This window comes from Lepisma saccharinum, chromosome 26 (assembly GCF_977018435.1).
Source record: "Lepisma saccharinum chromosome 26, izLepSacc3.1, whole genome shotgun sequence".
NCBI classification, from domain to species: Eukaryota; Metazoa; Arthropoda; class Insecta; order Zygentoma; family Lepismatidae; genus Lepisma; species Lepisma saccharinum.
Window position 1 is genome coordinate 12,039,944 of NC_139254.1, and position 27,474 is coordinate 12,067,417.

Below are 27,474 nucleotides of genomic sequence, written 5' to 3' on the forward strand. Positions count from 1 at the left end.
TGGTAAATAAAATTATTACTTCACTCATTTTCGTTAATTTATTTCTCACAATTGACAACTTCTTTTCACTTTACAAAGAGGTCTTCAACGCGCCTTCTCCGGTTTTAATTCAGATTTTTCCCCCAACCCCTGTGCCAGATGACAACATTTGTATCTTTTTGGAGAGCTTATGAAACGAGGATGTTTTTTTCCGTAATTTTTAAGCTAAGTGTGTTACCATTTTTTTCAGTAATTCTCTTCGATTTAAACGATAATTTCCAAATTTCTTCATGACGTGTGCTCCGATGACTGTTTATTTCTGTGGGTATGGGAATTTTAGGCATGAATTTTTTTCCCAGTAGTCACTCATTCGTCAGCTGTTAGCAACGGGTCGATTAAGTGCCCAGGGTGTAGTAGTTTTTTCACAATTAGTAGTTTTTGATCGCAAGTCGGAACACATCACGAAAATCTACAAACTGCAATAACTCGAAACCCATTCATTTCCGACCCCCGGTGCATAGGGTCAAATTTGTTGCAAATGTGCTCTAGTATTACCCCTTTCCAGGAATAGGTCGAGTTACCAATCACCCTGTATATATATATATACGTGTGTGATGTGGCGTGTGTGCGTGTGTCTGGGTATGGGGGGGATGTAGAGAAAGAGATGGCGGTCTGAAAATAACAAATACTTCTCACAATGCAGACAAAACTAGAATTTGTATACCTACAGTATCAACACGATTGAATTTCAAACCCAATTATAGTGTTTAATGAAAGTGTGTATTTGCAATTTACTCTAGGGAGGAATTCAAGATAAAACCTCCTGCCACGTAGTAAATAAAATGTTAAACTTAATTCTCATGTTAGAGGACAGTTCATTGAGTTTATACTGCAGGAGGCCTTAGAAAGATCGCTTCGCGGGTTAACAGCAGACGTCGCTCGCACACTGTTGCCGATACTCTCGTGTCGTCTGCTCCTCAGCCGAACAAACAAGCGGAGGTAGCAACAGGCAGAGGTCACTCACCTTTCCAGAAGGGTGCAGCGAGCTAGCTGTGGCAACCGGGCTCGCTCATTCGCGGACCTGATTGGTTCTCGCAGACACCCCCCCCCCATATTGTCGCCTGCTGCAAGTCCGCGAAGCGATCTTTTTAAGACCTCATAGATTATAATGAATACATAAAAATCAATGTATATTATAAATATGCACTATTTTTATTTTATTCAAGTATTTTGAATGTGTTTTTAATGTAATGTTTGCTCAGGGAGTACGGTCTCAGTAAACGCGATTTTTCAAATCTGACACAACAGTTATATTTTTAATCATTGTAATGTATTTTGCTGACATATAGAATTTTTGAGAAAGCGTTACTAATCTTTTCTGTGAATTCTGTTCACCATTTACTCGTTACTATACCCAGAATGCAATTTGACTAATTCCAAAAAAAAAAAAAAAAAAAAAAAAACATACTTCACCAAATTGGAGTTCAGCATTCTTGGTGACCGAGCACGTTGAATGGTTGGCTCACGACCTCACTCGCCACCAAAGGTTCTGATTTCGAGTTCGAACCGAGGCATGACTGTTCCTTTGTGACTGTCCCCTTCATCTAATTACCATTCGTTATTATATCTTCGCGATTAGACCAGAGGCAAGAAGGCATAGAGTAAGAAACACAAATATAAGTACTGTATTTTTAATTTTTCAAATAAATACATTGTAATGTAATATGCATGTACGGCTTTTACTTGAAGGCAAACGTTACATTGCAATTTATACGCAATGTCAGTTGGCAACCCTGACCGAGCACATGCGTAGGAATTTCCCATTCTAACGCAGCTGCAAGGCCGCAGCAGTGGATGCGTTCATCCGAACAGGTTCCATTCACAACGTGCAATGAGCACTGTGAAGGTCCAGAGTGCCTCTTCGGATGAACGCATCCACACTGATGGTAACGGCCCAACGTGCCGTGGCAGACTGATTGCGAGTCTTGTATACATACGCTCTTTGGTTTTGTAGCTGCATATGTATGGGAGATTTCTACACATGCGCGCCTGCGTTCGGACACCGTTGCCAACTATCATTGGTAGATGCAATATGTATAAACCTATACTACCACAATATCGTTTCATTCTTACGAATGACGGGATCAAACCTGCCACTCTCAATTGATTTATGGGTGATGTAGGTTAATTATCATTCATCCTCAGATGGTGAGACCACTTGTCATGAGGACAAGTCTGATGCTAAGCAGCAAGAGGTAATCCTGAAACAAAATACACTAACTAAAACAAACTTAAATGGCAAATAGTCTAGTCACTCTTTGGTTTTTAGAACTTTTGAACCTGAATCGTACATGGTAGGTTAGGATAAAAACCTGTCTAGACTTACAAGATCGATGACCAAATCAAAAGATCGAAGTGTAAAATAATACTGACTCTCTCCAGACTTCTCCTTTCTTCTCAACCTAAAGCCCCTATCACACGGAACTAGATTTAGTAGAAATGCCCTAATTGGCGCTGAACTAACTTTCTGGGTAGAAATCATGGCCGTCTGGCTGACTGCTTGACTGGTTTGGAGGAACAGGACATGTTCTAATTGCTACTTACTTTCCTCGATTGGATTCTGTGGAACAGCCAACCAGAGCAAAGTTTCGCCATGTGAAGATAATCTGTGAGTGTGCAAAGGAGCGATTTTGTCTGTGGTTTCCGAGTGTTACTCCAGCAATATATAACGTATACAGCATGAAAGGCACGTTGAGTTACACCATCTATGCCCAGTGCACGGTGTTTACATTTGAAACAACTAAAATATTCTTCCATACGTGTACAGTAAACGTTGTAAAGTATGTATTTAAGCAGCGCCATTGTTTTGTACCTAATAACGTATTATACGAAACGTTATTCCTCTCGGTTGAATAGTTATCGGCTTTTTAAAATGTGAAGTGGTACATTGTTTACATCTCACGCGGCCGCCATTACAACTTTCCTCGTATGGGAACAAAAGTCTATCGACAAGTACGCTGATAAGTATCGTGTGAGGCGAAAACTAGCAAATTGGTAGCCAGTCCAGCGCCAACTAGGGCATACCTACTGGCTATCCAGTTCCGTGTGATGCGGGCTTAAGTCAGGCTGACTACTCTCCTTCCAAGACTACCAAAAGTACTCCTGACTGTCTCAAGTCAATTCCCCAAACTGTGTCCCTTCCAAGCCTGCCTTCTCCTCTAATGCTCTTTCAGTGGAGACTTCCAACACGCCGATTCGTCAAGTTTTGTTCTTCCTATCTTCGAAGCAGATTGCTACCTGTTTACTTCTTTGCTTCTTCTCACACTAATGTTTCAGGAAGTCTGTACACACTTGATTCTGCATAATTAAAATACCTCAGAGGAGCAGACAGCTGCTGAAAACAAGTGAATGACCCTCGGTCAGATTGAAGCTTCCAGAGAAAGTATAATTCCATAATTCGTTACGATACAGTGTGTGTTCTGTTTGCAGTTCTATACGAAGTGTTAATACATATTTACATTTGCATTTTTTGTTCCCTGCTCAGGAATTCGCACTTACGAGAGAGGGTAAATCTGACAACGTTCTTCTTCAACATAAACGGCTACAACCGGATGGTCTATCCATATTTATATGCACCATGCTACGTTGTAGGACAGTTCCAAAACTGCACTGATGTCAGTGGTTTGCCTGGACTCAATGTTACAGATTTCATGCTGCAGGTAATGGTTCATTTCCTTATTCCTAACAACAAGGACCCTTGCTCAGTTTTATGTCGTAAAGCTCTGAAAATACGAGTATACCATAACCATATCTAGTAACGCATGTTAAAAAATAGATTTTTGTTTATATAATGAGATCATCAACAGCAAGGTTATCTCTTTCATGTAAAACATTTGTAATGCCTCATCGGTTTAATTTAGTTCCTCTGTCTCTCTGTTTAGTTTTGTTTTTATTCTTTTTTTTACTTCTTCCTACCATTTTACTACATTTTTCAGTTCATTTCTCAGTTTCTTTAATTCTTATATGATTTTTCACTTTTTTTCCTGACCTTCCCTATCACTTCCGGTTTATTTTTCTCCATGTGTATTGTTCCAGTTCGTGCTTATACTTCGCTTTCAATTTTTATTGATCATCGTCATCATGTTTCTCTCTCTGGATCATTACTCTCTTTATGTTCCTCTTTCTTTCTCTCATCGACTGACTTCTCACTATCCTCTCGACATACGAATATAGTGATAAAATCAGTAAAAGATAAACTATATACTACGTATAGTCCAATTCAGATTGCATGCTATTAGAGAACCATTGTCACTATTTTAATACTCAGACAAGAACATAAAATGTAGTCTCGCAATAAAGACTGTTGCAGGAAAAATATAATCATAGTTATAAAGTTTACATAATTCCGTGAGAGAGAGACTGCTTCCAGTAGCAACATCGGTATACACTGGATAGTTCTGCAGGCGATGTCTGAAAACTTGATATTATGCCTTGTCTGGGGGCTTATCTCTGCTTAACTTACTCATCTATCTATGTATATTACCTAGGTATAAAAATGGATGTATGATTGTGTATGTGTGTGTGTGTTTGTTCCGGCATAACTCTCGAACGCCTTGAGCGATTTCAACCAAACTTGGTACACGTATCACTTGCAATCTCGAAAGAAATACCATGGGGATAAGACACCCCTGGCACCCCCAGGGGCGGGGGTGGGAAGGCGGTGACATGTAAAAATAATCGAAAACGACCGATATTAGTGTGGAATCCATCATTTTCGGGGTCGCTAAGATGAATAGTGACACTCCCAATGCCGTTCAACTCCAAGTTCATCACCTATCGGGATGGAGGGTGAGAGAGGGTGACAAATAAAATGTCAAAAATGACCTAGATTAGTGTCGAATCCATAGTTTTCGGGCCTCCCCGATGGCGCAGTGGTAGCGTCGTCGCCTTGTAATCAAGGGGTCCCGGGTTCGATTCACTGTGGAGGCACATACTGGTTCGGATACCACTTTAAACTGTAGGTACAGTCCCGATTAGCCTTAATGTGTATAAAGTGGACTTAAAACACCAAATCAATCAACCATAGTTTTCGGAATCTCTAAGCTAATTGGTGACATTCACGATGACCAAACTTGGTACACATATGACTTACAATCTGGAAAGAAACACTGTGGGAGTAAGACACCCCTGGCACCCTTAGGGGTGGGGTGGGAAGGGGTGTCATGTAAAACGACCGATATTAGTGTGGAAAACATAGTTTTCGGGGCCGCTGAGATGAATAGTGACACTCCCAATGCCGTTCAACTCCAAGTTCATTTTACACTATAGTTAGAATTCATTATATTCCTGTCAAATAGAAGTTTGGGATCATCTAGTATACATATAATGCTTGAACCATATTCTAACTGTAAGGCTATCGACTGGACAGTTTTGCAAGTAATGTCTGAAAATTTCATTTTATGCCTTTTCTGGGGTGTTGGGCCAAACTAACATTCTATTCTCAAGTTAATTTTAAGTGAAAACATACTTCTATCTAGTATATCGTTACGAAATTAGGTTAGTCGGGCACAGGTTAACGACCAGTTTTATTTCACATAGGACATCGGAAGGCGGAACTGTACGAGTCAGTCACGAGGCCCTGCCCTAGGCATAAGTAGAAGTGTCTAGTCGATAGTATTCCTAGCTTGGTTCTAGCTTGGTTCCTTGTAGTTAACTGAATTACAGCGCCTTGAATAACGTAGTGTGGAAAACGACCCAAGAAACTGGTTCCCCGAGACGATGACAAGTAGATGGCAGTGCGATCGACCCAGGTGCTAATTTTGTTATGAAAGTAATGCGGCTTAGTTAGTTTTTGGAATATATTGTGTAGATTTGTTTCTCTAGAAAGGCGGTAAGTGAATTGATGGAAACAGTTATATTTGTGGAGTGATTTGCAGTCACGAAATGGCATTAATTTACACAGAAAAGTAACATAAATACGTTTTATGTGCAACGCAACACGAGCATCAACATATCGCATGTGAGGCTGGACGTCAAACGTTGGATTGTGTACACAAGTTTATTTTTGTATACTAATAAAATTGAAATAGTGTCATGAAGGAGAAAAAATGTTTCGTGGCGTACATATTATGAAGTCATTTTCCCGAAATGCAGATATTCGAAAGAATTTAATTTCATATTCCATGGAGTTCAAATAAACGATTACATACATACCTTTCCCAAAATTCTGTGGGTACCGTGAGGTTTTCTTTAAGCGAGGGAATGGACAAACTTTCATTAAATGTCAAACTGTTCTTTGGCTTTTTTGCACTTGATCCACACATTTTTCTGCATTTTCTCTTTCCAGGAACAGTTTTTGTGAAATAATTTGGCAGATTTGGAAACTTCGTAGGCACTGCATCCTTTGTTAATAATATCCTCCCCCTTGGCAACCTTACCTCCTTACCATTTATTACGTGAAAATAATCTCTGATAATGTATTGTTCATCGAAATGCAATTCACAAACACCAGCTGTATCATAGAGTTCCTTGTCAGCTCTGGGAATTGCACGATTCCACTCGTCTAATTTATATTTTTGTTTGGGAACACTATATACAGAAATACCCTTTTCTTTACTTGAACGATATCCACTAGAACAACCAGGCACAAAACAGTGGCGACAGTTTCCAGACATCGTGAAAATATAACTCAACCAACACGTTGTTTACATTTTTCCAGTAAGCGGGAAACGAAAAGTGTCATATTTCACGCTTGCGAGTTTTTGGGCGGTAAGTTGGACAACACGCGAGTGGATGTAAAACAATCTTTGAAAAATAAACGAGTATTGTCTGTGTGAATTTCCATAAAAATAATATTTGTGACAATGACAATATTAATAAACCTTTCAGGATAATGCATACACAATACTAATTCTCGCAGCAATTGTCATGTTACGTGTTACAATCCATACCTATGTTTTCTTCCGTATTGTTAATAAAAAAACTCAAGGACAGGTCATGATCGACGGTTCATAATATTCTTGAATATTTTCGCGACTACTGTACCAAATATCATAACAATTTTCTGATACAAAGAAATGTTACAAGGAAAAGAATCAGACGTTGCAGCAAAAAAAAAAACCATTTACTTGCATTATAAGCAGTCGAACACCAACCACCGGGGTCAACACCAGCGCCTCTAGCGGATCATTTTCGAGTGGAACCAGCGAGAGAGGGAAGAACCATGCCGTTTTCCACACTACGTTAAGCCCCTATCACACGGAACTGGATTTCTAGTTAGAATGCCCTAGTTGGCGATGAACTGACTTTCTGGGTAGTAATCATGGCCGCCTGGCTGACTGCTTGACTGGTTTTGAGGAATAGGACATGTTCTAATTGCTACTAACTTCTTCGACTAGATTCTGCGGAACAGCCAATCAGAGCAAAGTTTGGCCATGTGAAGATATTCTGTGAGTTTGTAAAGTAGCCTTTTTTTGTCTGTGGCTTCCGAGTGCATACAACACGAAAGGCATGTTTACAATTGAAAAAGCTAAAATATTCTTCCATACGTGTACAGTAAACGTTGTAAAGTATGTATTTAATCAGCGCCGTTCTTCTCTACCTAAAACCATTTAATGCGATGCGATATTCCTCTCGGTTGGATAGTTATCGTATTTTAAAAGTGTGAAGTGACACGTTGTTTACATCTCGCGCGGCCGCCATTATGGGGACGAAAGACTATCAACAAGTACGGTATAACAAGTACCGTGTGAGGCGAAAACTAGCAAATGGGTAGCCAGTCCAGCGTCAACTATAGCATTCCAACTAGAAATCCAGTTCCGTGTGATAGGGGCTTTATTCTAGGCGCTGTAACTGAACGTTGTAGTAGGGCAATTCTAAAGACCTTGCAAGTTCAGATAGTTTATGAAAGTCTTGAGTATCTGAAAATTCCTGTTTCTAGGTGATGCCAGACTGCAAGGAGATATTCAGAAGCTGTTACTGGAAGGGAGAAAAGCAAGACTGCTGCGAGATGTTCCAAATGCAGAGGACTGAAGCTGGGTTTTGCTGGTCCTTCAACTCCCTGGAAGCCGACAACTCAAAATACAGGTACAAATACAGCACTACAATGTTTCTATAGCAATTTAATTATAATATTGGCTGTATTCTTAATTAATGAGACTTCGGCCTCCTCAACGTCAAACTCTAATGTAAGCATCGTCATGGTTTCACTTCTAAGAGTAAACTTCACAATGATATTAATAATTGTACTAAATATATTAAGCGAATAATATTCATTTTCTTCTTGGTTTGATCACAGTATATATTTTTGTAGTGCAAAGATATGGAATAACAACGTTGCAAGAAAGTGCTGGCTCGGTAGGGGAGCTCATTACGTGGTCAATCTTGCAACTGAATTTCCAGTGTTGGAATCCAGGCCTGGGGATGAGCGTTTCTTTTTCTGTGAGTGTATCTGATAAATTTCATATAATCATCATTCTCCCTCATCTTCGCAATTACGAAAAAGTGGCAAGAAAGCGAAGTAATTTCTCTCTTCTCCATGTTCTTCTTCTGATTCTTTTTTCTGCTTCTATCTCCCTCTATTTTTTCTTCTCTCTCTCTAGTTCTTCTGTTCTTTCTTTCTTTACATCATTCTGTCTCTCAACCTCCTTCTTTCTGTCTTCTATATTTCTATTCATCATTCATCCTAAATTATTCTTTCTATCTCTTTACCTCTGTAGTCGACATTCAAACTTGTGACGCTTCCATTAGTTGTGTTCTGTTGTCATTAGTTGTAACGGTCCATGTTCGCTACTTTATGATGGTCAGTAGGAATACGTCACACCCTTCAATAATTCGTCAACGATTATTGGAATATAAAAGTGCATTGACTGGAAACATCCACCTAAAAATAAAGAACAAGCCCCCCCTCGAAATTGACCCTGTCACAATCTGACTACACACCTGTAAAGAAAAAAGGATCAAGGACGGGCGAATGCTCTGTAAGTCCGGGTGGACAAAACCAGTAATACCCAGATTTGACTAAACATTAAGAAAGTGCTATTGATGCGGTCCTTGATGCGTACAATGGTAATTAATAGGAAGTTGAATCGGGCTCATCTAGTCCCGCTCCCGACGAAATAACGTATATACGACCCTGGAAATTGAATTTACAAATGTTCGCAGAAATATTACCCACTCCAAAATGTGTACACAAGAGAAGTGGGAAGGAACTAATTCTAATCCCTTGTCGTACCTCTCCTCAGTCAGCTTTCAAATAGAATAAGATAGTTCTTCACTTCATTTTTGACTTTTCTTTATTTACGTAACAAACTCTCTGTTTTTTTGAAAATACATTCATCAGATTTGATCTTGGATTTTCTTTCGTAACATATACGGATTAAACAAGTGAAAATTTGCATCAACAATAAACTCGCAAAAATTAAGTAACTAATGCTTATCCTCACAGCACGAAACATTTACTTTCAAACTAATCCCATATTAAATAGGACGAACAGCATATATCATCACCAGGCCAACATTAACAATCTGACGACGATCAACGTCAATTGATTTCTTTACACTCTATTAAAATCCAATAAATATCACAAATGGCTGGCGTAATAATTAGTACACACTATATTCCGACTCAAACGTCTCTCTCATGTTATAAGGAATCAAGAACCGTTCCATTATTATTGTTACGTATTCGTAATCAGTTGATTTGGAAATGACCCAAAGGGGGAGGGTAATTGCCCCCCGGTCATTTAACAAATATTTCTAAGCCGAGCAATTGAAATCTTGGTCTAACTACTTAGTTTTACCATGCCCACCTTTGATTATATGTTGCTGGAAACACGGAGAGAGTATTCCTGACGAATTCAAGGTGATCGGGGAAGTTACTCAAATCTCGCCTCATTCCTTCGGGCGTGTATCTCGTCAAGGAAAAGGCAATTCGCGATTAAAATTACCACCTGAGCGCTAGTGTCGCTTCCAATATGGCCGCTCTAAGTAGGATAACTCTTTGTTTACATTCAGCAGTAGTACGAAACAGCAGCGTGTTGTCAAGGCTGCTATGGAGGAGAAACGTTTAAATTACGCGATATTTTTAAATATTGCGAATGCGATGTGAATTCCAGGAACTCTAACGAAGGTGAAGCTGTGATGAGAACGAAGCATTTAATTATGATAGGCAAAAATAACAGGGAAAACGCAGACGAAACTAATGTATACGCACTGATTCTTCAAAGCAGTGCTGTATCATCTGCACCTCATGTTGTAACTGGGATTCTCGGAAATGATTTGAAAATAAAGAAATTGAAATTGACCTATACTTGAAAAGCTGGCAGGAGAAAATTGCGAACATATCGTTGCAGTTCTTTCTCGATAATATTCACGATTTCATGACCAGGCTATCCTCACTGAAAAAGGACATCGTACTGAATGAAGCAGCAACATTAGCATTTCCATTTTCTTTTTCTGGTTACATTTGACATTAATTCATTCTCAAACTATTTTCATCTTCTCTCTTAATCGACTTGCACCTGTTCCAAATTTCACACATACATAATACATGAATGCATTGGGTAAGACGCTTCATGACTTTTCGAAAAAGTAAAAAAGTTTTATTTATAAAGTACAATTTAAAACTTTACTTTCATGGCAATCTTTCGATAAATAAAGTGAATAGACTCGTGCATTTTTCGTAATTTCCTTGCCGAATTACAGTGTTATTCCCCATGCCAATCTTCTGTCAATCAATTACGATTCCCCTGATTTATTTACAAATTTCATTTTGTTGATTCCACGGGGTGGAAATACATGAAAACTTTCCATTTGTTCTGACCCATAAAACGATTTAGAGCACAAAAAAACCTGAACAGTAGATCTTACTCTTTCGCATATTCTCCATGCTTTAAACGACTTCAACACAACATATCCTACTTAGACTAGTTCCTGAAAGCCCCACCAGATGGCATATCGGTTAATTTTAATCGCGAATCGCACACCGGCAACCGTATCAGGCTAGAGCAGGAAGTCGACTCGCAGTCTCGCGGAACGAGGAAAAGGTCTGCCCCGAAAAACACGCTAGATGGCAGCATCAACCAACCTGAACGAGCTTCTGGGAGCAGACGAAATATTACGCGAAGGCTAACGGACTTAATTCCTTTTACAAATGCAAGTGAAGAGAGAATGTGGCGAAACAGGATGAGTTTAGTCCCGATTCACCACAACCTATATAAAAAAATGATTGAATCAGAACTTTGACAAGAAATACATTGTAAAAATTTCATTATCACTATTTTCCCCATTATTTCCATTATATTCTACAATTATATATCTATTGATGCGTGACAAGGTTTCTTACGAGGTACCAGGGATGTCACTTAGGGATGTAGCAATACAACAATGTTCAAGTGGGTTTTATAGTAGTTTTTCTTGTATGTACGCATTGCTTGCATTATAGAATGATTTTCCTGTAGTTTACGGTTATGGAATGTACATTTAATGAATTCAAAATGAGAAACTCTCTACCAGATGTGGAAACCACAGGAATATATAATATAAGTTGTTCATGTTCAAAGGAGTATGTGGGACAAACAGCAAGGAAAATGGCAATAAGATGGCACGAACACGATTTGGACATTATAAATCTAAACCCAAGAACAGGTTTGTCAACTCATATCATCCAAGAGAAGCATTTGATTAAAAAGAGAAGGGTTTTAAAAAGATTAACGGGAAACACAGAGTTGAATGTCTGGGAAGCTTCGTTCATTGCAGAAGAACACTGGAATAAATTAAATAATAAAAATGGTAACATAGATCCAGTATGGAGTTTTCTTTTTCACAAATGGAGTAAGCCACCATCTTTAAAATTTAATGTAACAGAAAACATCAAGAGACTTCGTGAAAACAATGATGAATTTGAATTACCTGATGATATTTAGGATTCATAATTTTAAAAAATCTGAAATAAAAGTAAAACAGACTGCTTTTTTCACAGTTAAGTTGCTATATTACAACAATGTAACATTGACAACATCCATTATATAACAGATTTTTTTGTTTAAAAAAAATTACTAACCATTGTTATAACTGTATCTTTAGTCAAAATGAAAATAAATATCTGATGAAAGGAGCGTGTGTTCTCCTGAAACGTCACAAAGAAAAACTGTTTTGTTATGCTTGTAATAACCGTAAACTACAGGAAAATGGGTTTTATAGGTTGTGTATAGCACTCCTTGACTCAGTGAAGAGGTAAGGAAGGCGGACGAGCACAGCACACTCACCTAATCGTGCAGCATCCCCTCTGGCGTCTCGGACTCTGGTGACGACCACGGCACGACCGAAGCAATCACCCCGGACAGCAGGTGCTGGCTATCGGCACCTGAGCGGTGACCGCGCGACCACGATAACGTTACATGTTCCCCAAAAGTCTGGGGTACTTATCCGACTCACCGTGCCGTGTTTCTGATGAGCTTACAAGCCACCGTGCCACAACTTCCCTCTTTCGAGCAGGAAGAGCAACCTGGTAGTTGCAAGCTGGATTCTGTCTAGCCAGAGAGGAATTTTGTTATTGTCGCTGCCTTGATTGGGCCAGTGTGCTCGAGTTAACTTGATTTTTCCTTTTAGCTTTTCATGTTCGTTCGCCTTCCCATGACACTTGCTACTTTACTTATTTATCCCACGGCTACATAAATCTTAATCTTAGGGTTAATGGGTTCTTGGTTCGGGAATACGAATAAGAAAGCGTTTATAGCCAAAGGATAAGTTTAAAGGCGAGTCTATATTCTGAAACTTAACACGGTAAAGAAAAATATATAGCAGGGTTGAGTTTTGTTCTTATCATTAAGCTTCTTCTCCTCTATTAGGAAAGGCTTCTTCTTGTTTCATCAATTTATTCTGTGATAAAATATGGAAAGGCTTCTTCTTCTTTCCTCAACTTTTTCTATGGTGAATGGAAAAGGCTTCTTCTTCTTTCATCAATTTCTTCTATATGGAAATATGACTTCCTTTTATGATAAATAGGAAAGACTTCTTCTTCTCTCAAAACTAAAATAAGATCACCCAATAATTCTATTTAATAGACTAATTTCACCCAGCAGGTTAATAGAAGGAGAAGCAGGATAAATGGAAAAGACTTCTTTTATCAGTAATGAAAGCTTCTTCTTCTTTCTGCCTATTCTTCTATATACAAAACGGTCATCCCCTTTTTCTCATCGCAGTTCTTGTTTCCTCTATTCATATCAATTTGTATTTCTTCTTTCCGCAGCGATTCTTAGTTTATTCTATATTCTGTAGATATATTTTTATTTCTTATATTCTCGATAAATTCTTCTATTTATTCTTTCCACTGCAAATTCTTATTTCTTCTATTCTTCTTTCGCAGCAAAAAGTCTTATTTCTCTTATTTATCGCAAATATTCTCTTCTCCATAACTCTTCTCAATAATATAGAAAATCATTATACGGCAATCCTTGTCGAGAATTGAACCAAAGCTATGGGCGCTATTCACTGGATCTTTACATTTCTGTGCTTCCTTGGCGCTGGCGGGGACTGCACTTCCGGTTTTGAAAAGAATAACATTGAATTCAGAGGTGTAAAGGCAGTGTCTTCGGAAAGGGCGACAATATTTGTGTGGCTTTTGGTTTCAACATGAGATAGGGAACAAACGATTGTTCTCAGGTATCTATGCATCGTTTTCAGACAGACCCGATACTGAAAGATCACTGGATTTAGGCAGTAAGGCGAAAAGATTGGACACAAACACGTGGGAGGAGGCTTGGAATCGGTACTTTATCAAATCAAATGAAGATATTTTACATGTTTCGAAAATTATAATTGTCTAACGCACATGTCTTGATTAAATTTAAAAGTTGGAACTATTTATAATCATTTCGTAACGCATTTGCCTTTTGTTTGTTGATAAGCGCTCTCTCCATGGGCGTCGGTAGGTCAGTCGACCCCTCCCCTCCCCCCTCTGGAAATTGACATCCTTCATTTCAAGTTGCAAAAAAGCAGGAAGTTTGTTATTTTTATTGTTAATAACAGAAATAAAGTTAACTTGGTTAGTATTCGAACAGAGTAATCAATGTAAAATATGCATTAGATCGAGAAAATGAGTGAAAAATGCAGGAACCAGGAAATTTTTTCATATTCTACCATTTAATTCAAAGAATAAATGGTTCAACTGTTTTCAGAATTCGAAAAATTATAATTTTAGATGAGGTCGCACAATATAAACTTTGTGAGTATTTTATCTAACTTCTAAAGTCCTTTCTTGAACGACACTTGCAAAAGTTAATAACAAGCTACAATATGTGTGTATTTCAGTATAGTAACTATGAAATGTAAAAGTATTAATGGAAAATAGTGCTGGATATTCACTCGGGATCGAATAGCATGATAATAATACACACACACCAACAATAATATAATAATTAATTTCGAATAAAATGTATTTAATTAATTGTAACTTTAATAATTACTATTATTTATTTTACTGTTGTGATCGAAGTATTTCAATGTTATAAGCTTCATTTCAACCTGGAGAAGTATTTTAAAAAACGAAACTGATGATAGAAGATCAGCATTGCCTTGGAAAATATTAGTATTGTCCCTTATATCTGCATCCGAAGGATCCGGGAAATTGCCAATCTTTTCTAGGTACCTTGTTTCTCTATATCACTCAAAAATTTCAAGTGATCCATTTTGTTTCCGATCTTTTATAAGAAAATAAGCTCTGTGACGATCTGTATTCCACTTCTTTACATTGGAAAATTCGCAAACCGGAAGTTGTTTCCCCGCCATCAATAATCGAATTGTCTGATCGATCATTTTTTGTTTACTCAGGAATAACCCAAATAGAGGATTTTTAAGGGCGTCTAATCTGACAATAGCACCTCCTCCTAAAACCAACATCGGGGAAATAACCGAGGATCCCTAATATCCAGCTTTGCCTATGGCCCTGTGCGACTAATAAAGACCGCAGCCGTAAAGTGCTTCGGGGCGTCTAACTTGACAACAGCGCCACCGGGGACAAACAACCACAAGCTGGCGACGTTCTCCTCGTCAGTTGTAATTAATATCAATCCCATAATTTACTATTTACAATGTGTCATTTATTTATTCCATACATTCTTGTACGTTTCAATTGTTTATATTCTAATTATTATAATTCATATAATCATTTTTATCCTCTTCCAATTTCCACAATCAACTCTTTTTATCATTCTTTGGCGCGCTGCCATCTGTCGTCGCTTCCGCTAACTATTCCGTCTCACCTTCGTGATTGTGTCTGCCGATTTGGCATGTGACACACTATGGATATTTAATATATGTAAGTATTGCACAAGTCTTTGTTCTTGTACGGTGAAAAACAAGTGAAAGATACAGATTGTTTAATTTTATTATTTGTGATTATGTAACTAATTGATTACTTGTACAACGGTTGATGTATGTTTGTATATTTGCTAATTGTTTTCTTTGGTTTTTTCTGTTTAAACCAATCTGTCGTCTGTAATTGGAGGTTTACCTCTGTTGAGGGCATAAAATAAATAAATAAATATTTGGAGGAGTGGTTAGCACAACACGCTACGGCGCAAAGGGTACTGGGTTCAAATCCCGGCCTGGCAATGGGTGTTCTTTGTGAGCGTCCCTTCATGAATTTCATCAATAGCCAAAAGTAGCAGAAAAGCGAAGTAAATTGAATCAATCTGTACCCCTCTGTGTATGCATGCTCTGTTACTGTATCTGAAAATTTCTCATGTATTTTTTTTTTAGACAGAAGGGTGGGCTAGAGCCCCTCTAGTCTTCCCTATGGCGACGCTCCTGATCACACTACACGCGTTTATTCCAGGACGGAAGCCGATCTCCACCAAAACAATGCCGCAGGAACAGCTACAGCCGTAGAACTGTTTTTCGCCAACATCTCCCGCGAGTCCATGGAGAGTGATCCCAGGGTGAAGGGGTATAATGTAAGTACAGACGGTAAATACAGTGAAACCTCGGTGTTGCCTTTTTCGGGAGAGCAAGCTGGAAAAGCTTAAAATGAAAAAAAAATGGTTAAATAACGGAATATTTCAACACCATCACGACTTAATGTGGGAAAATGTAAAATGCGGGAACGTAAAAGCGCGGTTCCACTGTATATCTATATCCTCTGAAATCCAGGACTGCATACAGTGTGCGGAGGTTATACGAGGGTGCCAGGTTCACATCACCGAAAACGAAACAGTGAATCACATGTTTATTTTACGTTATACACAGTGGCTCATTTTCTTATTTATTTTATTTGGTATTATTATTATTTTCGTTTGCAGCTAGATCGGACTTACCCTTGCGTTTCTGACTTTTTTCATTTTTAATAATACAGAGTGAATCAAAAGTAGGTGGACAGTAAATGATAACATTTATTTTACCTAAAACACCAGAACTTGAAATACCACCCCAAACAGTGACACCAGGCTAGTTTGATTATTGCTCTAATGCTAAATGCATGTTCTCACTATACCAGTAAACACAATTTAGTTTGTTAATATGACCGGATAATTTTAAAAAAGCTTCATCACGTACTGTCCACCTACTTTTGGTTAACACTGTATCAAATATGTATATATAATATTAATTCTTATTAAATATATACTTTTACTCTATAAGTACGAGAATATGGATATTGAAAAAAGTAGACACATTAACATTTGGGTGTTCGAATAACAAAGGCTCTCCAAGGATATAATAATTAATTTGGGATAGAATTAGTATATTTTGATTAGTTTTATATAGTTATTATTCTATATTAACAATTATAACCATGACAAAAATAACTCTTTTTGTTTTTAATTATTCTTACTGTTCAAGTTTTATCATTGGCCTGACACACACCTCCCCCCCCCCACACACAAAAAAAAATTGGCGGCGACCAAATATGTGGGATATAGTAATCAGGACTGGTATGCCTACACAGTGCCAGGTACAGTGCAAGATGTTATTTCAGTACCATCCCCCTAACAATTTTCCAACAATTTTTTATCGAAGGTTTATACCACTGGTTACACTTCCGATATCAACTCTAAAAATATTTGATAACATAGCCGCTTTGTAATCAACGGTTTCCGGTTCGATACAGGTACACGCACATAGCACACTGGTTCGCATCCCACTTTAAACAGTAGGTCCACTCCCGATTAGCCGTTCTGTGCATAAAGTGGACTTAAAACAACATTTAAATCAATCATTCGATCAATCGAAAAGTGTTTGATGCTTTTCGTTGTCGATTTACAGATTTACCTCCACCCTCCGGACAGCTTCCCGGACATCACCCAGAGCTACTTCCTCCCCATGGATCCCAAGAGGAAGACCGACATCCGGATCTCCGCCTACAACTTCTACAGCACGCCGGAAGTGAGGGCGGTGGACATTCGCAGGAGAAGATGCAAGTTCAAGGACGAACTCGACACCTCCGCCGTCTTCTCTTACTACAGCACTCAGAACTGCCTCATGGAGTGTCGGCTCTTGTTTCTGCTGCAGAAGTGCCACTGCACTCCTTACTACTACCCCAGGATGGGTAAGGAACATTCGCTTTGATTTATTGAATTGATTTACAGGGCGATGCAAAAATAAAGTTACGTAGGCGAATGGCCACCACGGTCGCCAAGCCTAACTCTAGCTTACACGTGCAGTACATGAAACTTACTTACCTGAGGGGGCCTCAGTCGTGTTGCCCACGAGACGAGACTAAGGTCTGTCTCGTCCCGTCTCGTGAAAACGCTGTCTCGTCTCGAATATATTCGTTTGTCCCGTCTCGTGTCCCGTCTCGAAGGGTTCTGTCTCGTCTCGTCTCGTCTCGTCCCGTCTCGTTTTGTCTCGTCTCGTCTCGTAAAAGTGATCCGGGATATCATGCCAACAAAAGTCAAAAGTAGCAGAAACAAAAAATATTTGCAACGATCCCGCTAGATCGTTACAAAGTTACGCATTTGTTCTTTTTATTGTTGAATATCATTGTGTAATCTCATCTGTTTTATTATCGCTTCTGCATAGGATTTCACTGCTATGCTTGGTAGAGAACGAAGTTCTACCATATCTCACTAGGGAGTGTTATTGTTATAATAGTTCATTGTTAACCTGTATAGATGGCACTCAATGTTAAACAGCGCTCTTGTAGTTCACGAGTATCCACTAGAGGCGCTGGCGCTGCGCTCAGAATTGTATATAAGCAGCGACGCGGCCCTGGCCAGTTAGCTCTGTGTTGACTCTTCGAAGACTCTTGGTCGAGCTCTGCTCCCGCAAATAGTCCAGCATTGCTAGCACACGGGTGCTTAAGATTACAAGAGAGCTTTTTACAGTGTGGCCTACTCTGGTAGATTATACGAGCGATAGCAATATTTCTCGGCCTATCAGGTAGTACATACGCATTGTTCTAAGCTACGGTTTAGCTCGTGGATATAATTACTGTTGCGAGACGGCCTACTAGTAGATTATACGAAGGGTATCCGTATTCTTTGGCCTACTAGTAGATTATACATTTCAGAACAGTCGATTCAGAAATGACTTCATCTCTTGGCCTACTCTGGTAGATTATACGAGCGATAGCCATATTTCTTGGCCTACCAGGTAGATTATACGAAGGGTGATGTTCATCGATAGTTAATTTTTCATTAAGGGAAAAATAAGCAGTGTTTAATTACTGTCTTTGGCTTAGCTTTAATAAAGTAATTAATTAAGGTAAATAACGTTTAAGTAAGCTTTATCCATTATAAGCTTATAATATTTTTTTTTGCTTGTTGATATTACTCTTTGGTTAATAGGAAGGCACATTTAAATGTTCTTTGAGTCGCTAAATTGATGCCCTATTGTCCCCAATGTCAACATAGTTGTATTCCAATGACCTAAAAGAAGAATAAGGTCCCTTACCCCCCTCTGGTTTCTCTAAAGAGGAAAAATTGAATGGTTCCTGTCCTCCCTCTCCAAGATTCCAGCAGAGGAGATTCGAACCTGGATCTTCAGGAACGACAAAGTGCAGTGAGATCGTATCAGAAGATATTGTGACTGTTTAGTGCGGATATCTACATTTAACCCCAGCGTAATAAACTTGTTAAGTTGACGCGAACTTTCATTACTTATACCCAAATCCTGAGTCCATAAGATCCTCATATCTCCGGCTAGAATAGAGTTAACATTATGGGTAAATCTGCATTCTGATGACCGTCACAACGTCGAACCCGGTACGTTGCAGTGATTAACGCTGAACAGGTTCGTTCCAGATGGTGTCTGCCACGTCGAACCCGGGACGTTTCAGATAGTGGGGCCCGTTTCTGAATTTTTACTGCCACTGCAACGTGGGTGCGTGTGTGTGCGCCGGGTACGGTTCATATTTTTTTCCGGAAAGTGGGATAAAGCTCACAAATATTTACCATTGCGTGGTGAGAATAAATAAGGTTCGTTAATCATGGCATTGGTACAATAATTCAGTCATAACTTTTTGCTGGTTAAAGATACATAAAAAAAAACTTCACCATTGGATTTCTCGTGAAATTCTAGCCTGATTTGATATATCATATCACCCCCTTCCTATTTAAAATTCTAAAGTTGAATTCAAGATGGCGGACATCAAGATGGGTGGCGTCAATGTGGTTCCCCCTTGGCCTGGCAACGATTGGTCATCACCATTTCCATGTTGCGCGCTGCAGTTGCCTTGTACCGGGGGTGTTAAGTGACTTTTTGAGCCACCCTGTAGTAATTCCCATATTAAATCTACAAGCCAGGTAGATATTGTACATGTTGGTACTTGGGTCAGTCTTCATCCACCCTGTCAGTTTGAACCAAGGTCACTGAAACACCCTGTGTATGTACAGTTATACAGGGTGTTCCAGAAGTGTACCAGAAGTGATAGCGCAAACTTAAACGGTGAAAAGTACACGATAGTAGAAGCAAAAAAGTCTCAGTAATCATGGGGTCGCAAGCGAACCGCTTGCGAGATAATTGCGAATGTATAATTATGATCCACCACTGACTTGATTGTTCGTTATGTTGAGATGGCTTTATAAGTTTCTTTCGTTTCATTTTTAGGTGCTCGAGAGTGTATCGAGGAGGATTTCCAATGCCTTAACGATTTTTCCGGTAAGTTATTAAGCTGAGAGGGGCTGTTACCGATCATTAAAATTATGTTTTGAATAACATATATCTACAACAATAAACGTGTTCGTTAACATTAACACTCGAGTATTTAAAAAATAAGGCTATTATTTAGTCATTAAAACCATAACATAAAGTATGGCCATGTTCTCCCGAAATTTTGATAAAATGAAAATTTTCAAATGAAAATCCGTCAAATATTAAGCTATGTATTAATTACTATCCACCTTTACAATTGCAGCCCCTCCCGAAAAAATTCCTGCTTTCGCCATTTCGAGCAGATACCTGTTTGGAGGTCTGCCATTCCGCGAGATCGTGGTTTGGTTTTATATGAACTCCGTGAAAGTAATCAAGAATAAAATTCCTCCATTAAGCATCTAGAAGAACGTTATTCTGGGTTAACACAATAATAAAGTCGTTACTAAAGATGATAATAGATGGCGCCTAGAGAAGATGAAAGAAAAATAACAAAAATCATTGAAGTTTGAGGAAGAACAATAACATGGAACTTAAATAGCGTAAACTATAACAAGATATGAAAAGCTGCAAAATAAAAAGCAATGAACAGAAGTGAGAATCGAAGAAAACATAGAGACTGAAACCAGAAACCAAATGAGATTCAATCTGAAATGTCAAGATCTCCAGAACGAGTTTAAGTTGAAGATCAAGTTTAATTTTTCTTGGACAGGATTCTGTCAACAGTATGATATTTCAATCTGCTCTTCTAGTTACACTCGTGTCACTGGCTATCTTTTCACATTAGGTTGTTAATGCATTAATATATAATTTTATATATTTTCTTGTATAGATTTGTTCATTGAGATTTGGAGCATAGTAGTGCAAAAGGATATTTCGTGGTTCAAAGTGACAAAGCACTGCCTGGGGGGAGAAGAGTGAAGTGAATGACCTGAAAGTGTTAAATAAAATAGGTGTGAACCTGATTTACTTATGAAACAAACATTCAGTGTATCTATGTCAAAATAAAAGGAAGTAAGTCGTTTATTAGTACCACAAAATTTCTTGGTTTGTTTTTGCAAAGGACTTTGATTTGAAATGCTTTTTCGAATGGAAATTACAAGACATTTATTGTTCGTATATTTGCTATTATTAGTTATTGGCATAATCTGAAATATAAGAATCTGTGGGCTGTGTGCGATAAAATAGATAATGTTAGATTGTGAAGTGTAAGGAAGAAAAAATTACCCAGTATTTTTTTTATCAGATATTGAACATACATATAAAGTTCCTCTTGTAATATCAAGGGTTTGAATATTAGAGATTTTCAAGAATTACAGTCACTTTAATATATTGTCTTTTGAATTCAAGTATCAGCTTTCGTGACAAAGCTGGTTGCAATGTTCAAAGTTTTCACACTTCAGCCGCTGGAAAAGAACCGGTTTCGGGCTAAAATTGTTTCATTTTTCTCTTCTAACAGAAGCAGCAAGGAAGAACAGGCCTCCGGATGGCACTCCAGGCTTCAACATGTCAGCACCAATGCTTGCTTGCGATTGCTTACCACCCTGCGAGGACGACATTTTCTCTTTTGTCAGTTCATCAAGCCTTCAGTAAGTATCGTAAGGGATCGGCAATAAAAATGGGACACCTACTGTCAGATTAAAAATTAGGCTATAGATACTCAAGTTTGGACTCCAGTATACCTACATAAATACGAGTTACATCAACATTTAGCCTATTCAATTCTGCGTTAATCTATGCTAACCATTTTTTTTTCGAGTAAGCCTTCTATTTTTTCTCGTGAGAACAAAAAAAAGTACAGCTTTATTCGAGTTTTGGGAACGATCGCTTAATTCGTACTTATTTACTTACTTACTCCTTGACTCTTCGGCCCGCTGAGAGCCTTGGCCTCCTTCAGGATCTTCGCCCATTCTCGTCTATCTGCTGCTCTTCTCCTCCAGCTTCTAACTTTCAGCTCCTTCAATTCCCTCTCTACATCCTACAACCATCTCAGTCTAGGTCTTCCTGCTTTTCTCCTTCCTCCTGGTCCTTCATCCAACACTCGTTTTAACAATCTGTCTTCATCCATCCTTACAATATGCCCTAACCATTGTAGTCTTCTTCTTCTAATATCTCCTACTATGTCCAAGTCTTTGTATAAATCATACAGTTCCTGGTTCGTTCTTATTCTCAAGTATTGATTCTCTACCACTGGTCCATATACTCGTCGTAATATCTTCCTTTCCCATGTATTTAAAATAATCATGTCACTTTCTCTTTCGGACCATGTCTCAATCCCATACATGACTATTGGCTTTATCATAGTCTTATATATTTTTATTTTAACTTTTTTGCTGATTGCTCTAGACATTAAAACGTGTATTGGTCTATAGTAGTATCTATTACCTGCTACGGGTCTTGTTTATTTCATTTTTTGCTGTTATCAAGGAGCCAAGGTATTTGAAGCTATCAACCTCTTCAAACTGCATATTATTTACGTTTAATGTCTGTCTCCTGGGAATACTTTTTGCGATTCTCATGTATTTAGTCTTTTGTTGATTTAGCAGTAGTTCTGCTGTTTGCGCTCCTTCTTGTATTTGTGTGGTTACTTCTTCAATTGCTTTCACTGACCGTCCGAGTATCACAACGTCATCAGCATAAGCTAGATACTGTCTTGTTCTATTTAATATAGTTTCATTTGGATATGTTTCTATGTTTCTTATTAGTTTTTCCAAAACTAAATTAAACAGAATAGTTAATAAGGCGCCCCCTTGCTAGAAACTTTTTCTGACATTTGTCCTTCTATTTTGACTTTGCTAGTGGAATTGCCTGTCATTATAATCAAATTCACTAATTTGTTAGTAATGCCAAACTCCTTCAAGGTTTTTTATATAAAACTTTTCTATCCACTGAGTCATAGGCTTGTTTGAAATCTATAAATAGTAGGTGCAGGTCAAGGTTAAATTCATAAAATTTTTCACATATTATTCTTAACATAAAAATGCTGTCCGTTGTGGATCGTCCTTTTCTAAAACCACATTGGTAGTCCTGCAATATTTCTTCTGCATATGGCATCAGTCTTGCATATAATATATTTCTAAATATTTTGTTGCATATGTTCAACAGCGATATCCCTATAATTACTACATTGCAGCTTATCTCATTTTTTATGAATTGGGCAGGTAATTGATGTATTCCAATCCTTTTGCATTCTCTCTGATTTCCATGTGGCTTGTATCAGTTTACATGTTTCCTCTCTCAATTTCATGTCTCCGTTTTTTATCAATTCCGCAGTTATCCCACCTTCACCTGGCGATTTATTTTTCTTTAATCTGTCAGTGCTTATTTGTATCTCATCGTTTGTTGGGAGATTAGACTGTGGCTCTGGCCCTTGGTAAATAATTTCTTCTTCCTTCCTCTGCTCGTTATTACTGCTATTCAAGTATGTGTAACGTGGCAACACTGCACAAAGCGATGTCCGTTGAACCGTCCAAACTGCGGGCTGGCACTGTGAGTCGGTGTTTGCAGTGTTGCCAAGTTCTTTACTCCGTTGAATAAAAATCTGTATAAAATCGGTTTCGCAATGTGAATCGACAATGATAATGGATTTTAAAAACAGATGCAATGAGCTTCAAAAGAAGACCATGTATTTGTAGGACTACCCAATACCAAGAAAAAGTTGTTTCGCAAAATTCATAAGAACTGTTTTTTGACGCATTTTTAAAATCTGAACATTTAGAATTAACCTTTCTGCCTGTACATTACTAAAATTTCATCGCGATCGGACGACTCGTTTCTTTATATGTAAAATTTCAAAAAGAGCGATCTTTCCCAAGACACCAAAGAAAACGGTACTTTTTTTTCGTTCTCAAGAGAAAAAAATAGAAGGCCTACTCGAAAAAAATTGGTCAGCATAGATTAACTCAGAATTGAATAAGCTATTCAGGATCTAAGTGTATCATCTTTATAGCCGGTGACTGTACAACCACGAGAAAAATTCCCTTACAACTCTGACAAGGTATTTTGATCCAGGCAATGCTTAATCCAACTCTAACACCCTTAACAGGGTATTTACTTCCATACTATACATTTTCTTTAGGCTGAAAAAATTCGGAAATCATGTGATTGTTCAGTCTACTCGGGATTGCATTCCTGATATGAATACTAAGAAAACAATGTAGTTGGTTGTATTATAACTGTGTGAGTCCATAATCGTAATTGTCTTGTATTTTCAGAACGCATCCATTCGAAACTGACTATGTGGGTTATGCAGACATTTTCTTCTCAAGGATCAGTGGTGTGCGGTATAGGCATGATGTGTTGTTCGGATGGCTTCAGTTGCTAGGTACGACTTATGTCCTTTTGCTGGTTTTAGGGCTGTGATCTAAGCATCAATTATTATAATTCCACCATCAGTACCCTTAAATCCATGTGCACCAAAACTGGGGGGAAACGAGGTTCCAAAAATTGTAATTTGCCCATTTTCAATGGCTTTGTTTCTTTACCTTCTGAATCTCGTATCTGTTACAAAAACCTTATACAAAGGAGAACCAAATGAAAACCATAATTTGTTTTTGTTTTTTATCTAGTAGATTTCTGTATGTAGGGTTGCACACATTTGCTGCTGCATTTTAGCACAGACCTATTGCTGATCTTTGTATATCATCAGATTTGAGTTAGTGCATGTGTGTTTGGGGTCCACGTGCAGTTACTTATGGGTAGGGAGCGGAAGTTGATGACCTAAAAAATATAGGTATATGACCAATAGAATGTCCTAAAAAAAATGTAAAAAATGACCATTAGATTTGTTAGTTTCAGATTAAAAATTGAAATAAAAAGGAAATTAAACAAAATGCAATCTTGCTTTTAAAAAAAGAAGCACCAAATGATACCATTCAATTAAAATATGCAACGAGGATTTCCAATGGAAGCAGTGTCTGGCCAGGGTATTTCCAACCTTTCCTTATCTGAACTTAAATCTGAGTTTGCCCCAGACGGGCACCTGGTGGTTTCCCCCGACACAACAAAGCCTGTCACCAGTTCAGCATTTCTTTTGCTCGTAAAGTGCAATCCTGCGAGATATATATATAGGCCTATGTTCACCATGGTGAAAAGACTCAAGAATACTACGAAAATGAAAGAAGTGACAAAATATGACGAAACAATACACCGAACATTGCGAAAAATGACGGGAAAATGCCGAAAATCGGGGGAAAACCTGAAAATTGGCAAAAAAAATGCAAAAAAATGCACTTTAAAATGAACTTTTTTGGGTTCTAGACGAAAATGTAATATTGTGTATATTTAATGGGCATCGTGTCCGAGATAGAAAAAAGATGACAACTTCCGTTTCCTACTTATGAGCGAGCCACTGCGATGGCCTTTCCACCCATCTGCCTGTGAATTGAATCCATTGTCGAACTTTCTCCTCTGTTAGTAAACTTGCTGGTGTTGCAAGCATGCACAGAGATATTAAATTTTCATTTGCCGAGAAATTTCTGTCAATTTTAGGTTGGTAAGATAGACTAATCTTAATTTTAACATGGAGATAATGATTTATGTTCACTTTAGTGCAATCTCACTGCGTCTTTTGCTTCACGATCCATATTTGAGTGCCCACTACCACAGACAAATTACGGTTATACGTGTACTACTGGGCTTCGAGCGTATATCTAATCCTCGTTTTGCCTGTTCGAGCGTTATTCGCTCGAACAAAGATGCTCTCAATACCGTACGCTATCTAGCGTCGCCCGTGTGAACTATTTGGCGCTCGAGCGAAATGCTCTTGCTGGAGCAGTCTAGCACTAATGGTACAAGAGTGAAATTATTAAACTTACAGGTTGCTAATCATTGCATTATCCTCCCATTACCTACGCATTTTGCAAATGTCGAGTCGATTGAGAGTGTCCTTCGTATAGAAAAGTGGCATTAAGTAACCAATAATACAAATAGGAAAGTATACTAATAAGAATTGGTATAATTATAATAAATAAGCCGACCTTCGTGGTGGAGTGGTTATTACAGCGCGCTACAGGGGTCTCGGGTTCGAACCCTGGCCTTGGCATGGGTGTTCCTTGTGAGTGTACGCACCTTCAACAACTTCATCATATATCATCATTCATCTTCACATGTATTTAGCGGATTACTTCAGCAATTACACCAGTTCCTCTTCTTCTATTCTAGTATCCCTTGGAGGAATCGCCGGTCTCTTCCTGGGGTTTAGCATGATCAGTGCGGCAGAAATCCTCTACTGGTTTGTCCTCAGACCCTTGTGTCGTTGCGTTGGAGAATCAGACGTTAGGAAGAACAAAAGAAAGCTATCTACACTGAACGAAAGACAAGAAGTTGGCTGGAACACGACAAATGCTTACCCTCAGGGACATATACGTCGTCCACGATTTGCTATGGCGGGTATTAATGTGTGATAAATTCCCACAGTGCACAAATTGATGTACAACAGTCGTGTCAGTGACTAAAGAACGTTAATGGTTCACGAGTGGTAACGTGGAATTGCAGGGACCATCCGGAAAATGCATTTTTTTATTGTGAATATTATAAATGGATGAGAGAATTCTTTGTGCCTCTAGGAGGAAGTTTTTGTTAAAGTGATGTGGCAACACTGATTGATACAACCTCGCACTGCGACGTTAGCAGACTATTGCAGCTAAAACTTGTGCGTCTGGTTCGGGTCAACTGGTCTAACTTCAGAAAAGATTCCCGATAAGTGCCGAGAGATCCTATAAAACATTGTAATGAAGTTGGAAATTGAAATTTGTGTTGTCAAAACCATGCACGACAATGCCCGTTCTCACGCTGCGGCAGGAGAACAGTTTTTCTTTCCCTCACATCCACCATACTCTCTTCATCTTGCAAATAGTGACCTCCATATTTTCTCTTCAAAGTCCAGTTTGGAGGAAAGACTTTCAACACTGACAAAAAGGACAGGAGTTTCTGCTACAAGACTGGTGTGGGAAAAAATCGACATGCTTAAACAGGTATGGATTATGTGTAGCCTTAGTCTGCTTCTATTATTTTGTTAGTATTTTTACTCCAAATCGTACATATATATTACCTTGTTTGTATTTTTATTAATCAAAGTTGTTTCTATTATTTTGTTTTTATTTTAGTCCAAGTTGTATAAATTATTTCCCTTGTATTTTATTAATCAAAGTTGTTTCCATTATTTTGTTTTTATTTTAGTCTAAGTTGTCTAAAGGCGTGAAGCTGATCACATCAACCCCACTCACGACCGGATCAAGAAAGTGTGGGGCGTTACCCCCACACCCCCTATACGCCTTCATGGCGTGGTGCTATGCACAGGGGAGCACTTTACCTTTTACCTAAGTTGTCTAAATTATTTCCTTTGTATTTTTATTAATCCAAGTTGTTTTCATTATTTTGTTTTTATTATAGTCTAAGTTGTTTAAATTA

General features: G+C 38.3%; 1 protein-coding gene across 1 annotated transcript; it reads left to right on the forward strand.

Moving 5' to 3' along the window:
* The first annotated feature begins 3,668 nt into the window (after positions 1-3,668).
* On the forward strand, positions 3,669-26,779 carry LOC145979379 (sodium channel protein Nach-like). The gene is made up of 8 exons (XM_083112248.1): positions 3,669-3,698; positions 7,919-8,064; positions 15,815-15,932; positions 17,239-17,521; positions 20,023-20,073; positions 21,524-21,653; positions 24,279-24,388; positions 26,227-26,779. Exons 1-8 carry the CDS (start codon positions 3,690-3,692, stop codon positions 26,466-26,468), a joined length of 1,089 nt encoding a protein of 362 aa, XP_082968374.1. The 5' UTR covers positions 3,669-3,689; the 3' UTR covers positions 26,469-26,779.
* The last annotated feature ends 695 nt before the right edge of the window (positions 26,780-27,474 follow it).

What these genes read in the sequence shown, in the direction of transcription:
- LOC145979379 (XM_083112248.1), top strand. An exon ending in GTCAGTTCATCAAGCCTTCA is followed by an intron (nt 21,654 to 24,278) that starts GTAAGTATCGTA and finishes TTGTATTTTCAG; the next exon opens with AACGCATCCATTCGAAACTG. An exon ending in CGGATGGCTTCAGTTGCTAG is followed by an intron (nt 24,389 to 26,226) that starts GTACGACTTATG and finishes CTTCTATTCTAG; the next exon opens with TATCCCTTGGAGGAATCGCC.